At 26.3% G+C, this 16,556-nt stretch overlaps 1 protein-coding gene across 3 annotated transcripts in view; it reads left to right on the plus strand.

Annotated features, from left to right (window-relative positions):
* Window positions 1-16,556, plus strand: part of CngA (Cyclic nucleotide-gated ion channel subunit A) — a 187,432-nt gene that overhangs the window by 147,267 nt on the left and 23,609 nt on the right. For all 3 annotated transcript variants that reach the window (XM_089223064.1, XM_089223066.1, XM_089223065.1), the window contains exons 6-7: window positions 1,242-1,691; window positions 10,010-10,257. In XM_089223064.1, the coding sequence (XP_089079190.1) occupies window positions 1,242-1,691; window positions 10,010-10,257 (698 nt within the window). The remainder of the gene's footprint in view (window positions 1-1,241; window positions 1,692-10,009; window positions 10,258-16,556) is intronic.

The following is a 16,556-nucleotide window of genomic DNA, read 5'->3' on the forward strand; positions in this document are numbered from 1 at the left end:
CGTATATGTACATTATACATCACACAATACCTGTTTATTATTATTATCGAGTCCTTTGCGATCCATCTGAAAATTCAATTGCGGTCGACGTGCTATTATTATTGGGTTCGTTGTATATAAAATATTATTATAACTTAATAGTATGTAACATATTTTATAAACCAGCAACAGCAAATGGGTTTTGTTTTTTTGAAATCCGATACAGTTCGTCGAAATAAATCCCGAGATGACGTGCACCGAATAACGATGGCCGCGCTAAATATTATGCATAAGTATTACGATTTTTCAACGCACGATTACGATTTATAAACAAAATCTCTGACTGTGACAAATAATCCACTTCTGCTTGATATTATTCGAACAAAATTTTCGCAGATATTTAAAAATACCGACCCGTTATGAAATCATATTGCTCTAAGCTCTCGCAGCAATCCATTATAATTAAACTATCATCATCCAACTCAATGACAGATAATGTACACAGAAGACTTGAAAGAAATCAGACCAGATATAATACTAAAATAAAAATGGTTTAATAAAAAACTTACGTCTCACTAGTGTCGGCGCATTGCCCATTCAAAATGCCCACATTTTTTTTAGTTAAATTAAGTTCTTATATATAGTTTTGTAGGTGTCTCCGTGCTGGTCGACTGTCATTCCGTTAACGTAATTATTTTTTTTTTTTGTTATTCATTTGTTATAATAATTTCTAATTGTACGTTAAATGGATTAAAAATATAAAAACTCAAAAAAAAAAAAAAATCGATAAGCAACTAACGGTAATAGAGTAAGCTTCAACTTCCATGTAAATTGATATACACCACAATGATCCGTCATTGTATGACTATAGGTACACTTAAAATCAAAAGTTCGTTTTATTCTAAAGACAGAGATTAGGATAGTATTTAAAACGAAAAACTCAAGTATCCATAATACCAACTTCACGCGGTACAGATTCATCACGTTTTTACCGTAATTTCTTTATTCTACATAAATAATAATAATCAAAATGCGTTCATCGATTGACTAAAAGTAATTAAATAGCTATCTGATGGTATTAAAAACGACATAGTTTAATATTATTAGGAAATACGAGTTATTGGGTCGTTTAAGAAATAGTTCGTTGACATTTCTACGGGTGGTCGCCGTTTTATACTTTTATAGCACAACAACCATCAGCTTCGAGTAATAATAGTCATAACGTTTACTAATACCGACTGTTATATTAATATTGTTTGCAGGTTTCCTGGACCAAGGTCTGATGGTCCGCAATTCTCATAAGCTACGGGAAAACTACTTCAGCACGTCCAAATGGAAATCAGACTTCCTGAGTCTGCTCCCCACCGACTTGGCGTACTTATGGTGGCCGTCGGGCAGCTGTTCGGCAGACGTGCTGCCCTGCCCTGTGATCGTCCGTGCCAATCGACTGCTCCGGGTACCGAGGATGCTGGAATTCTTCGACCGCACAGAAACCAAAACCGGGTATCCAAACGTGTTCCGCATTTGCAAGGTGGTGTTCGCCATACTTATACTCATACACTGGAACTCGTGCTTATATTTCGCTATAAGCTATGTGATCGGGTTTGGGTCGGATAATTGGGTGTACAACTTGCAAGGTGCTAGGAATTCATCGCTTTCCAGACAGTACATTTACTGTTTTTATTGGTCCACGCTTACGCTCACGACTATAGGTAAGCAGAAAAAAAAATATCAATATACCGTAGAATTTATTTCAACACGAAAAACAAAAAAATAATACGAAATTCCCCCTGTTAAATAAATGTTTTTTAATGTAATGCAACGTCTTAAAAACGCTTCGCAGAACTAACCCGTAGAAAAAAGTTCGTATTTAAAGGAAGAAAATAAGATAAAAAAATAAATAAATCTATTAAAAAGAATTATATATAAGTGCTTATGTATGCTTAGCCGAATGTCTCCGGAAATCGCAATTTTTTTTCTTTAGTAAAACGGTTTATACCATAGATTAAGATGTCCACTTGAGGTGATTAAATGGGCATTATGCCAAATAAAAGTTTTATTCTATAATAATTTTATGCAAAATTGGCTACCGTCCAAAGGTTTAAGCGGTTGAAATACTGATATTTCTTATGGTTAGATAGGTATTCTAATACATTTAAATAACATTTCATCATAATACATTTTTTTAAGACCAAATCAATAAAAGCCCGTATTCAATTTTATTTATTTTATTACATCAATTCATATTAAAACTAAGATATTAATATTGAAAAATTGAGTGACTTGTGTGTAATTGAGGTTTAATATTAAATTTTTGAAGACAAATTTTGAGTGAAACTCTCGTAACTAAAGTATATTTATAAAATATCATTATCAAAATTATAATTGATTCATAAAAAATATTGTATGAGTAAGATTTTTAATATGTATAAAATAATAAATACAAATACCTAAGTATTAATCCAAAAAAAAAAAAAATACATGCAATTTTTATATATTATTATTATTATTATAATCACTGATCGGCCAATAAGTTAAAAATGAAATTGAAAAACAATTTTTTTATGCATTTAACCATTTTCACAATAACGATGGTTGCATATAATTCGAAGTAATAATCATTACGAGATGTTTATTTATAATAATGCTATAAAAGTATAAGATAAATAATCACAATAATTGTTATTCCATTTTTTTTGAAAATATAGGAAAACTACTGAAAAAACACTTATAATAGGTACCAAGTTTTTGTTTAACTAACATTAAGTCATTGGTACTTTATAATTAAACAAAAAAAGTAATTATGTTAACTATCCAAAATAAAAATGTTTGATACTTTATAGGCGATGAATTGACTATATAACTTCAAATGTCTTATAATGTTTAACAATTAACTATATATGATTGAAACTTGAAAGTGATTTAATACGTATATCATAATATATATTATATTAGTAGATTTAGTAAATTTTCAAAAGCTAAAACAAATTTAAACAATAGAAAATTGTCAAAATATCTAAGAAAAAAAAAATGCCTATATATCATTTAAATTTAGTTCAGAAAAAATTTATTTTTTTTTATTTATTATTAATTTATTTGAAGTTGGTTTATTAAAAAAATATATTACAAGACTTCTTTAGTATAAATATTTAACTTGTTTAAATTTTTATTGAAAACCTTTTACTAACAATAAATTAGTTTTTGGGGTATGAAAAATACAAAGTTTATGATTTCTGCAACATAAAATACAGTATAACGTGCAATATTACTAGCTGAATAAAAAAAAAAAAACAGCTGGTTGAGAAAATTTTTTATATTTGTAACTATAACAACTGTGTAGGTATAATGATAAGGGGAGAATTCAGATTACGAGTAAAAAGTGGGTTTGTGAAAATTGAGTATAATGTGGACATGTGGTTTACCTACATTAAAGCTTAAAAGGTTTAAAAAAATATACACATTTATACATATTATTTTATATATGATAGTTTATATTATTTTATATGTTTGTATGAAGAGTAGGTACGATTATTTGAATTATGAGCGAAAAGGGTTTTTTAAATATAAAATCATAATTGTATTTGTGGGCGAGTACCTCCACAAACCTTTTAGTCATAAAATAATTTTTAGTTTCTCCACTTTCGTGTTAAAACTAAAATAAGGTTGAAAACAGAAAAAAAACTCTTACAGCCATTTATTACACTAGCTGTGCATAACAATATATAATGCAAAGCGATGGACATTTGACTGACGGTAGCTGTGCAAGATTAATAATTCGTCTCAGCTCGTGCTGATTCAGCCAGCGGTTTTATCTTGTTCCCGAACATCTGTCGCACTCGCTAAAACAAATGAAAGGTGGAAAAAAAATAACAGTAGAACACCACCAACTTGTAAAAAATCTAATAGACATTATGCTCGCACAAGAACGCTATGTACCTAAATGTTTCAAAATGGGTATGTGTGTTTGTGTGTCTGTGTGTAAAAATGATATAAGAAACAAAAAAAAATAAAACGAGCAATGCGTTCGGTTAACACGACAGGACGCTCAAGGCATGGTTATGGCGCGTCGCGGGATGTGCGGAGCAAATTCACAGTCATTCATCATCTCGACACGAAATGGCCCTAGGAAAATCGTGTCCACGTGACGGTGGTCTCGATTTTCTCGATTGTCGTATTTTCCACCTTTTTCCGTGCCAAGGCGACTATTGTAATGCGGAATGTATGTTGCGAGAGAAATAGTCAGCGGTGCAACCATTGTTGCATTATAATGTATAGTATAGCACACAATTTTGTGCTGGTAACAAAGAATTTCTTACCGATCCGATCGCTTTTCGAACCCCCCCCCCCTGTGGCGATAAAACTACCCGTCGCAACGCACCAATCGACCGATTACGAAAAACTGGAGTAGAGAATGTGAATAAATTACGAAAATCATTTATATTATATACGATATGGTCTTAACGTGTTCATTCGTTGTTTGGTATCTGTTGATGGTTACAAGCTATATTACGAGCATTGGAAAATACACAATGGCGGTAACATAAACTTTTACTGATGAGCGTGTTGCTCGTGTTTGTCGATGTTGTAAGTTATAACTAAACTAAACATTGTATGTTTGTAATATAATAATAATGATATTTAATCGATTGCACTATTACAATATGGCAGTTTAATATTAAAATATTATCTAATATGTTCAAAACTTGTTATAATAGTATAAAGATTAAGATATATACCATATTTATTATTATATAATTGTATTTTACTAAAAATTTAACGCTAGTGGCCTGTGTTGTCGAAGCGGAAATTTATTTATGTACATTTTAAGATCAATAAAAAAAGGCGGGTAAGTCGTGGATGTCACTCTGCTATACAGTAGGTTACAAGTGGGTTACTGTAATCATTACAGTGTAATGGATGGAATTAAATTTGAATCCAATGATATTATATCATTGTATACGAAAAACGATTCTGAGCGAAGACGGTTTATCTGTCTAGGATATATTATAGATTATGATGAAAAATCAAATCTTAGATTTAAAATAAAATTTTTTTATGAATTTCTAGCATAAAATAATTTGAACATTGCCGTAATTTTTACGTATTTAGTCAAAATTCAAACTTTGAATGCTTGTAAAAAAAAAATTGTGACTACTCATTTCTTTTATTTTGCAACTGCTATTGTAAAAATATGTTAGGAGCCTTGTATTAAATTTTCAAATCTTAGAATTAAAAAAAAAAACTTTTATGAATTTCTATCTAAGATAATTTGAACATTGTCGTAATTTTTACGTATTTAGTCAAAATTTGAACTTTAAATGCTTATGAAAAAAAATCGTGTCTACGTATTTTTAATATTTTTAACTGCTATTGTTACATGTGTTAGAAGCCTTGTATTAAATTTTCAAGCTTTTCTACCGAACAAATAATTTTTTATCGATATTTATAGAAAAAAAAACTAAAAAAGTTGAAAAATTAAAATGTCAGTAAACAACTCAAAAAAAATCTAAATATTTTAAATCAAATATAGAAAATACCTATATAAACATTCAGTGAAAATTTCAAATATCTGCGGTCATTTGTTTTAGAGTTACACCAAAATAAGAAAATCGCTAAAAGTGAAAATCCAATGTTGTAAAAACTTAATTTCAAATTCTCATAAAAATTTAATTCGAATTTCCGGTGGACTTTTTATTTGTGTTAAAGATTTAAAAACTTGTAAGGAATCTTGTATTAAATATTTAAATCTTAGATTTAAAAAGAAAATTTTTATGAATTTCTAGCTTAAAATAATTTGTGAATTTTCGTGATTTTTACGTATTTTGTCAAAATTCAAACTTTGAATGCTTATAAAAAAGAATTATGACTATGAATTTCTTTTATTTTTCGACTGCTATTGTAACAATATGTTAAGAGCTTTGTATTAAATTTTCAAGCTTTTCTGTTTAACAAATACATTTTTATCAATATTAATTTTAAAAAAACTAATAATGATCGAAAATTTCAAATGCCTATGAATAGTTCAACTTAAGTCAAAATTGTTTGAAAATTACATGGTGGATAGAATATATTTATATAAAAAATCGGTGAAAATTTCATGTATCTATGGTCATTTGTTTTAAAATTACATCAAAAACCAAAATCGATTAGGTTTCCCTTAAAAAAATTTCCCGTTTTTCCCTTAAATTTTAGTTTGTTTTTCTCGATTATTTAGAAAAGTATTAAGAATTTTTCACTTTTGACCCCCCAAAGTACCAACTAGATTCACTTTCTGATCGAACGAGGTACTGAAGTCAAAAATCTAAGCACTTTTACTGCCCCAAAACGTGATGACAGATACAAAAAAAAAAAAAACACATCATAGTAAAATCAATACATTCATCGCTCCGCTCAGAATCTAAAATATATATACATAAAGATTATTTTCAATAAGTACTATATATATTATTTATAGTGATGTAAAATTTCAGAAATGTTATATTCAAGAAATTTCTGTAGCTTAATATTTATTTTTAATTTTTAATAGGGCTTAAATTTTTACGTAAGGAAAGTAAAAATTAAAATATTATTTGAATTTTGAATTTTGAATTATATTTTATAACATTAGCATTCATAGTAGGTACCTATTGCTATTTTAACATTACAAAATTAATGTATGGAAAAAGTAATACAATTTTTTTTTCTTGGAAATTTCCTACTTACTACTTACATCACTACACTTATTATTATTTATTTATTAATGGAAAAAAAATCCATTTAAAATATAATCTTTATAATATATAAAATTTAATAGTCAAGTTCGTATTCAGAAATAAATAAGTGCGTCACAAAAAGACATCAACCTATGTAATCATACAAATACACTTAAAAACATATAAATAATCACAGCTTAAAAATATACACTTACTTTAATAATAGGTACAATACATATTTACTTTACTGTATGTAGTAAATAGTTATTACAGCAGTTATCAAATGTATATGTATCCTATGAATGGTAAATGGGGGGAAGCACGTGCACTTATGTCCCCAACATAAATACATCATTGTAGTAGATATATAAAAATTATAGCTAGTTTACTTACACATTTTGTTAAAATTCACTTTTCATTAATACAACAAAAATTACATATCGTTTATAATGTCATAATAGTAATAAATCATCGACTAAGATTAATTTCATGGTACTTCTATTATTAGTATATTTATATTTATATATATGTATTATGTATATATCAAATGACGATAGAAAATGATTTTTAGAAAAAAAATTAATTAAAAACTGTCTTGATTTCTAATATATTTACCATTTAGTATTAATTCAAAGATTTTTTTTTTTTATTGACTGATTAAAAAAATATATTTGGAAATAATTTCATTGAAATAGGACTGCAACTTGTTACAGAATAACCACTTTTCTTAAAAATTGAAGTTTTACTCGATTTTAATGATCAATTAAAAATAAAAAGTATAAAAGGTAAATTAAAAATAAAAGTATAGGCACCCACATTCGTTTAAAAAATGACCAACAAATTATAAAATATATAATGGTATATTATATAGTATACTGATGGACGATAGTATAAGGATAAATCGATAATCTAAAACACGTTGAAAAGTTTTAGTATTAATTATTGTAGATAATGATAAGCATTGTGTTTATATGAATATTCAGTCCTAATTTTTGTAACTGTTCTATCGTATCGTTAAAGGCAAATAAATACCAAATAGTAGATTACACCCATGTTATAACGCAATTTATTTTATATAGTTCAAAGAAAAAAAATTATTATTTCACCAATGAAACTATTTTTCTGATGTAATTATGTAGACATTATTTTGCATTGTTTGTCAATCCAAATATAAATCCAGTAAAGTTAACAGCAACCAATATGTACATCACATTCTAATTTTATTTTAATGGATAAAAATGTAAAAAAACATTAATGTCTATTTTGATTAAACATTATAATAATGATTGGAACCCAAAGTTAAGAACCAAAACTGTAAATATTAAAGAAAATCAATATTATTCATGTTTAATTAAAATGTAGTTAATCATTATGCATGGTCATTTGAAATATCAAAATACATATATTATTATTATACATTATTATTATACGGCATAATAATATATTACGTTACGATCATGGTCAATCTCAAATCCGTTGGGGTAGTGACATAATATAGTACTCTGGAATACGAGATACGACGCATAAAGGCTATAGTTATTTCTTTATAGAAATATTATTTTACTATATCGGGATTGGCCATACAAAAGAACTCTATCTCATGAATATTTATAGCTTGGCAGAAATGATCGATAATAATCATCCGGCGAGCGATAAAAAAAAAACAGAACATTTTTTTCAGTTGAAAAATATTACAAAACTTTTGCTGTTTTCTAAACTACGCACCAACCCTCAGTAAACAGTATAAAAACGTTTATTATTTACATTACGTGTATTTATTTGAACTCCAAACGAATGGATGAAAAAATATTGCACTTATCTACTGTTTGTTCACAACCGTGACATTGAACGTAGACACGTCCGTCCTCTCATAATATTTACCTGCGCCATCTAATGATATTAATTCAATTTTACAATGATGGGAAATTGTTCACTCATAAGACATTTTTAATATAGGTGCCTTAACGTTAGATCCACAGTTTATCAATCATTAATATAAAATGTTATAATTAATAATTAATATTATATTCAATACTAGTCCAGCCCACTTAAAATAATTATAATAACAAATTATTTAAATGTATTAAATTTTTTTTTTTCATCAAAACTAAGATAATTTTATGACAATATATTAAAATGCGGTTAAAAAATATTTAGTTTGTTTGACCGTTTGGGTGATTCAAAATTACTGGACCATACTGACACTGAATAGTATTATATTATTATACTATGATAATGTTAAAGCTTTAAAGAAGATATTCCTTACTCTGCGATTATAATTTATTACTACCAGAACATTGTTATACTCATACGCATAACTTTTTTTTATATATAAAGGTTAGTTACGTCAACCCAAGTCAAATGTATTTCTTAAATTTCGTTTTAAAACGAATTAATTTTTGGTCGAAAAAGCCTATGTTTTTTTAACGCTTTTTACCGAAAAGGTGTCTAGGTAACGTGCATTATTTAAAATAGATGGTTTAATTCCTAATTTATTTTGTATTTTTATTTTTAGTTTAGTTATAGAAACATTGTATCCATCGATTAACGTATTTAATTCGTTAGAAAATAATTTTCAAGTATTAAACCGATATAGTATTGATTAATATTATCTTTATTAGTTACATACAATATCATCGTAAATCTTAGAAGTTATATATTTTCTCTAATCAATTTAGTCGAAACTTTCCCTGATGATTTATGTTATTTGTACATTTCATAATAATATTATGCTGTAATAAGGATCAATACCAAAGTAAAACTAACAATTTCATTGAAAAAGTTGCCAACTTAATTAAATTTTAACTTTTGTGTTCCTTTATTTCTTATATAAACAACAAACGCCAAAATCCACAACAAGTTTCTAGTGGACCGTCTAAAGAGGTTTGCTTTGTTACATAAAATCGATGTAAGGATTTGTTGTGTATTCCGTTGGTCGATTGTTGTTGCTTATTTTTTTTTAACCAACATATATATGGCCCGGTGGCTGGTGTACCTACTCAAATAAGAGTATCGATGGGAGGGGGATTAAAGTTAAACGACTATTGGATCACAAAAAAAAATAACCGTACCTATAGCTTTATCTGTTTATCACTTCCTTTCACGCTTTAGTGGGGTAAAGTGTGGTTTTCATCCAAACTAAAACACTGAGCCACTATGCACTTTAATCTGATGTTATATTTCTCTCTCTCTCTCTGTCTTTCTCTATTTATATATTATATATGTAATAATAAACATATACATTCATAATAAATATATATTTTTATAACCCTATCTAGCTTGAATTTCGAACACCGTATTTTGGGAAATAACCTAAGATAATAATTATTGGTTCGCAGGAGAGACACCGCAGCCAGAAAACGAACTGGAACATGTATTTGTGGTGGCCGATTTTCTTGCCGGTGTGCTCATTTTTGCCACGATCGTGGGCAATATCGGCAGTATGATCAGCAACATGAATGTTGCCAGGGTAGAGTTCCAGAATCGTATGGATGGCGTTAAACAGTACATGGCCTTCCGGAGGGTTTCCAAGGAGCTAGAGGCAAGAGTTATCAGATGGTTTGCATATACCTGGGCCAACAAACAGGTACTGTTAACAAAACCTGTTTACTGACATTTTTAATGTAATAATTTATATTTAGTTGAAATCATGTGAACATAGTGTTTTTCAATAATATTTATACGTGAAATTTGAAATATTAACGCCGCAATAATTAACGACTACAACCTAATTACAAGATTTAAACGATTAGTTAGCTATTTAAAAAAAATAAATGTAGACATAATATTATAATATCTAAGCAATGACAGTAATCTAAAGAAACGAATTGTTTATGTGTTTATATGATTATGAAATAAGTATATAATTATTATATTATATTAAACATACTCATAAATTATACCTATCAATACAAGATCTAGAATAATAAAAATTCCAATAAAATTAAATTTTTTTAAATCTTAATAATCCTTGTTTAATAATTAATGTTTAAGTACCTGATACCTATATGTTACAAAATAAGTAAATTATCTCATTTTTTGTAATTACAAATTCCACTAATAATATTTGATGGATTATTCATGTTCTTATAATATATTCAAAATACACTTTTAACAAAATATTTTTTCAACTTCACCTTTTTTTTTACGTTAAATTTTTGATCTTATAGGACTTATAGTATAAGTAGTTACTTTGACCCAACACTGAATTGAAATCATGAAATCATATTTTTGTCAAAGAAAAATGTTCTCTTACCAAATCAGATTTACAGAAATACTAAAAGCAAATGTGATGAGTAATAATATCCATTAATCTGATAGTAAAAAACACATATAAATATAATATTATATAGGTATCTCTTTACACGGTGTGTTTCTTCTTATAGATTACACAAAATATCTTTGTTCAGTGACCTCGGATTAAAATAGAACATTTTGGAGAAAATAGGTAATACTATAATATACAACTAATATTTTCTGACGTTTTTTAGTTTAATCGTGGTTTTGCGTATTTCTAACATTATATAAATTCGTAATTCAGTCAATTATGTTTTTAGAACTATAGTTAAAGAATCAAAAAAATATAAATAACTTGGGTTTATCCAAATCTTGTGTTAAAAATACGTATTTAACTTAAAAATTCGTTAAGTAACGAATAACTTTTAAAAATTATATTTTCATAGTAGTGACTTAACTATTATGTACAAAGTTCAATATCTTATTAGGTATTATTATATCATATATATATATATATATATATCATCATATCAAAATATATTATAATATTAACATATGAAATTCACCAGAATTATACACAGGTATCTTATTAGTTATTATCATACTTTGTAACATTTTGAGAAAATGGATCACACAACAGCAATGTACCCAAAAAGCCTATCTAGAACGCCGTGTTACAATAATATTTTTATTTTTCAATACTTTATTATGTTGACAAAACAATATTATTTATACCATATTTATCAGATACTATTACATCACACAACAACAATATACTTATAAAAATTAATTTACATTATTCCCCTTTGGTGTCATATTTGTATAAATTATACAACTATCAAACTTCTAAGTTTAAATGTACCTATCTATATTTAAATAACATATATTAAGTAAACAATAATTATTAAAATTATAAAAAACATTTATATGAGAATATTTTTGCATACAATTATATAAATATATATATAATATAATATACAATTTATTAATCTTTATTCGAAACGATTAAAAAAAAAAAATGCACTGCTAAATGTGTAGTTGGGTTCTTTTTTAATCACACAGACGCATAATTCGTGGCATAGTAAAGTTAATCATGCCATTCGCTTAGAATTGATATAAATTAAACTCACGTAGACATGAAGTAAATATATATGTATTTACTTATATATTGTATATACATAATATTATGAACCTACAGATTGAATGCAAGTACATTAATTTAGCAACTCAATTAACACGAGTTTAGAGTTCAATATTTAATCTAATAATTTAGAACTGCCAGTCGATTATCTCGCTTCACCAGCCACATTAAAATAAAAGTTGATTTACTAATCATTAAATTCCAATAAACGTATTAATCTAACTAACATAATTATAATTTATCGAACAATTAGTTTGCTCATATTAAAAATAAATTAAATGTTTATTAATCATCATTATTAAAAAATGTGTATTTCAAGTTGACTTGGATGTTCCGCGCTATAATATATACATCACCATAAATATCTTATACATTTTTAATTTGATACTTATTGTTGTTTCATTCCAAGTTGAGCTTCTCAAAAAATCTAAGAACACAAAAATCATTAAAAAACGAAGATTCCTATTTAGACATGACTACATGTCTAGATTATCATACTAGGTACATATACAACATTATAAAATAATTAAATTTATTGTTTTATGCTCAGTTTTAATTTTTAAAACTACGAAATCTTTGTTCTTAAATTATCTCTTGATAAGTATTTCATACATTAGATAATACAAAAAAATCTTTGATACCTAATGTTTGTGCTCTTTTAATCAACTTTGAGTTTTTAACTTAAAATGATATTTTAAGAGCTTCAATTTTTTAATAAGCAATGTCTGCGGAAATACGACATAATTCTAGGACTATTCTAAACATAGCGCTATGAATATATTTTTATCAAGAATAAGTATCTATGAAATAGGCTATTCGCAGTGAAAAATTTTGTAGTATATATATAAACTACATGCTGCCTAGTTACTAAAATATCTATGTCCCTCGAAAAAATAATTTAAGTTTAATAAATTTATATATATATATATATAAGATACCTACGAGAAGGATTTCTTTTTACAGTGTATAGAAAAAAGTATAATCGGTTAATAGAGTTTTAATTACCTCATATTAATCACTGAAGAATGATAAATTATAATCATTCTGTATATCAAACAAACTTCGTATTCAAGCCTAAAAATAAATGTACAAACTTTAATTAATGAATATTAGACTAATTCAAATTTATTTAATTATAAGTATACAATTATTATTATTTTATATATTTTTTTTGACAAATATAATAAATATTAACAATAAATAAATATTATAAGTAGATAGTCGGTTTTAAATACTTTAATTAATAACACCATATTTTGCAAAGAATAATATTTATAACTTAGGTCTTAGGTTTGATTAATATTTTACCGACAAGTTTTTGGAAAAGTAATTAACTATGGTAATTTTTAATAATCTCAAATATTTTTTTTAAACTCAAAATCAATGTAAGACTTTTTTACAATATTTAATCGACACATCACTTTCTAATAAGATTTTTTAAACATTAATCTTCCTTACACTTGACTTTTAAAGTAATAAGGGAGAAATTGAATTTAATTAAAATAGAAAAATATATTTCTTCAAGAAAATTATATTGTATCACACAATATATTTATTTATTGGTACTGGGTTTTTAAGATAGTTATTCACTATTCACAGTTCTATAATTGTTAATTTTATTCCTAAATCATAACTCGTAATTAATTTTTTATAAAAGCACTTGTAAAAAATATATACACATAATATATTAGTTATGTATAAACTATTTATTCATGTATGATTACAAGTTATATTAAGATCTAAATTTTGAAAATATCTTAATGAACTTATAATAAATTAATTATACAATAGTATTTTTTACAATAAATATTATTATTATTATTATTACAAGTAATTAAACATATGATATACGTATCGCATTATATACAGTTTAACGAAAAACAAAACTATTACATACCCAAGAACTCATCCGGCCCGTAGTGAGACCATAAGAACCAATACTTTTGGACCGAAAATTAATTAAATACACAAGGGTTGTCACCACTGAACATTGTGAACGGATTTCTATCATTCAGTGACCGTATTCTGTCAGTTTTTCTTAAATTTCTTGGTAATTTTTTCTCACAGAATGAAAGTAGCTCCAAAAATAAATTATTCTATGTATATGACGCTTCTACTACGAAGTATAATAATCGTTCATTTGGAAATCGAATTCCTGCAGCTGTTGGTAAACTCTAGAGAAGTTTATTTTTCGTTTTTCCGCATTTTCTAGAATTAAACGTAGGCGTGTGGTATACTGATTAACTACGCATAGGAACAGTGTTGAAGTGTTACCATCACTGCCGTTTTTCCTAAATGTTTGAACTTTGGATTTGAATATTAAATAAATTGTGTGAATTTTCAACAATAAAATTTTTTTTAATTTTTTGCCACTTAAAATTTGAATATCAAGCGCTCATATAAGTTAAAGTTAATTTTTATTTAATCTCAATATTATACTATGATGAACAACCATATATTAAATTTTCAATCTTTTTGACCATACATAACATTTTTCAAAGACATTTAAATTTAAAAAAGTGGGTAAGTCGTGGATGTCGCTCTGCTGTACAGTAGGTAACAAGTAGGTTACTGTAATGGATGGAATTAAATTTGAATCCAATGATATTATATCATTGTATACGAAAAATGATTCTGAGCGGAGACAGTTTATCTGTGTAGGATATATTATAGATTATCAAAAATTTTCAAATCCTCGATTTAAAAAGAAAAACTTTTATGAATTTCTAGCTTAAAATAATTTCTGTATACTCGTGATTTTAACATAATATGTTGTCAAAACTCAAACTTTGAATGCTTAAAAAAAAAATTGTGACTATGTATTCCTTTTATTTTGCAACTGCTATTGTAAAAATATGTTAGGAGCCTTGTATTAAATTTTCAAATCTTAGAATTAAAAAGGAAAACTTTTATGAATTTCTATCTAAGATAATTTGAACATTTCCGTAATTTTTACGTATTTAGTCAAAATTTGAACTTTAAATGCATATAAAAAAAAATGGTGTCTATGTATTTTTATTATTTTTAACTGCTATTGTAACAATGTGTTAGGTACCTTGAATTAAATTTTCAAGCTTTTCTACCCAACAAATAAATTTTTATCGATATTTATAGAAAACAAAACTAAAAAAGTTGAAAAATTAAAATGTCAGTTAACAGCTCAAAACAAATCAAAATTTTTTTTTAATTTTATAAAATATATAAAATGCCTATATGAACATTCAGTGACATTTTCAAGTAATTGCGGTCATTTGTTTTAGAGTTACACTAAAATAAGAAAATAAAAATCTAGTGAAAATCCAATGTTGTAAAAATTAAAATTTCAAACGCTCATAAAAATGTAATTTGAATTTCTGGTGGAAATTTTTTTTTGTGATAAAGATTGAAAAACTTGTAAGGAATCTTGTATTAAATTTTCAAGCTTTTCTACCCAAAAAATAAATTTTTATTGATATTCATTTTAAAAAACTAATAATGATTGAAAATTGCATATGCCTATAAGTATTTCAACTTAAGTCAAATTTTTTTGAAAATTGCATAGTGGATAGAATATGAATATACTTATATAAACATTCGGTGAACATTTCATGTATCAATGATCATTTGTTTTAAAGTTACATCAAAAACTAAAATCGATTTTGTCGAATACTGATTGTGCGTAAAATTTTCCTTAATTTTTACTTTTTTTATCCCGATTATTTAGAAAAATATTGAAATTTTTTACTTTTGGCCTACCTAAGTACCAACTAGATTTACTTTCTGATCGAACGAGGTACTGGAGTCAAAAATCGAAGCACTTTTACTGCCCCAAAACATGATGACAGACGCAAAAAAAAAACACATCAGTAAATAGCTCAAAAAGAACCAATATAATATATTAAAAATTATAATATAATATTCATATTTACAAAATACTTATTTTAATATTGGTGAAAAATTCAAGTATTTATATGATGTGTGTTTATGAATCTTAACAGCATAAAAAAATCGAATAGTTAGATGTACTTCGACATCTCATATAGACTGCTTAAACTGTATTAGACAAATAAATATCCACTTTCAAATTTTGAAATACGTATTGATTTTGTAAAAAAAAATTATTATTAAAACCAAAATAATCAAAAAAACGACTTAAAAGTAAAAACCAAAAATTTGCATAAAAAATATACTAAATAAAATGTCACGTATATTATTCTATGCGTATTGTAAATCGAACAGATGGCGAAGTTTCGTTTTAGACTGATGGAAAAAAAATCAGTTGTCTACGAAATTCAAACTCTATTTAAATATTATGTACATTAGGTATATTTTTATTTGTTATTATTATTCAAAGTAGTTGATGCGTCCACTGCAAAGCATACTGTTCGTTCAGAAATCCATCCCCAGCAGATGCCGTTTTTGTAATCTGGAGAAGTTTTTCTTTTTTCTTGTGCTTTCCCGAATTCACCCTACAGTCCCTACATGTATCGTACATTATACCATACAAAGGAATAGTGTTGAAGTGTCGA

The sequence above is a fragment of the Diuraphis noxia genome, unplaced genomic scaffold (assembly GCF_037042655.1).
Source record: "Diuraphis noxia isolate RWA-SAM2 unplaced genomic scaffold, SU_Dnox_SAM2 contig0003, whole genome shotgun sequence".
NCBI lineage: Eukaryota > Metazoa > Arthropoda > Insecta > Hemiptera > Aphididae > Diuraphis > Diuraphis noxia.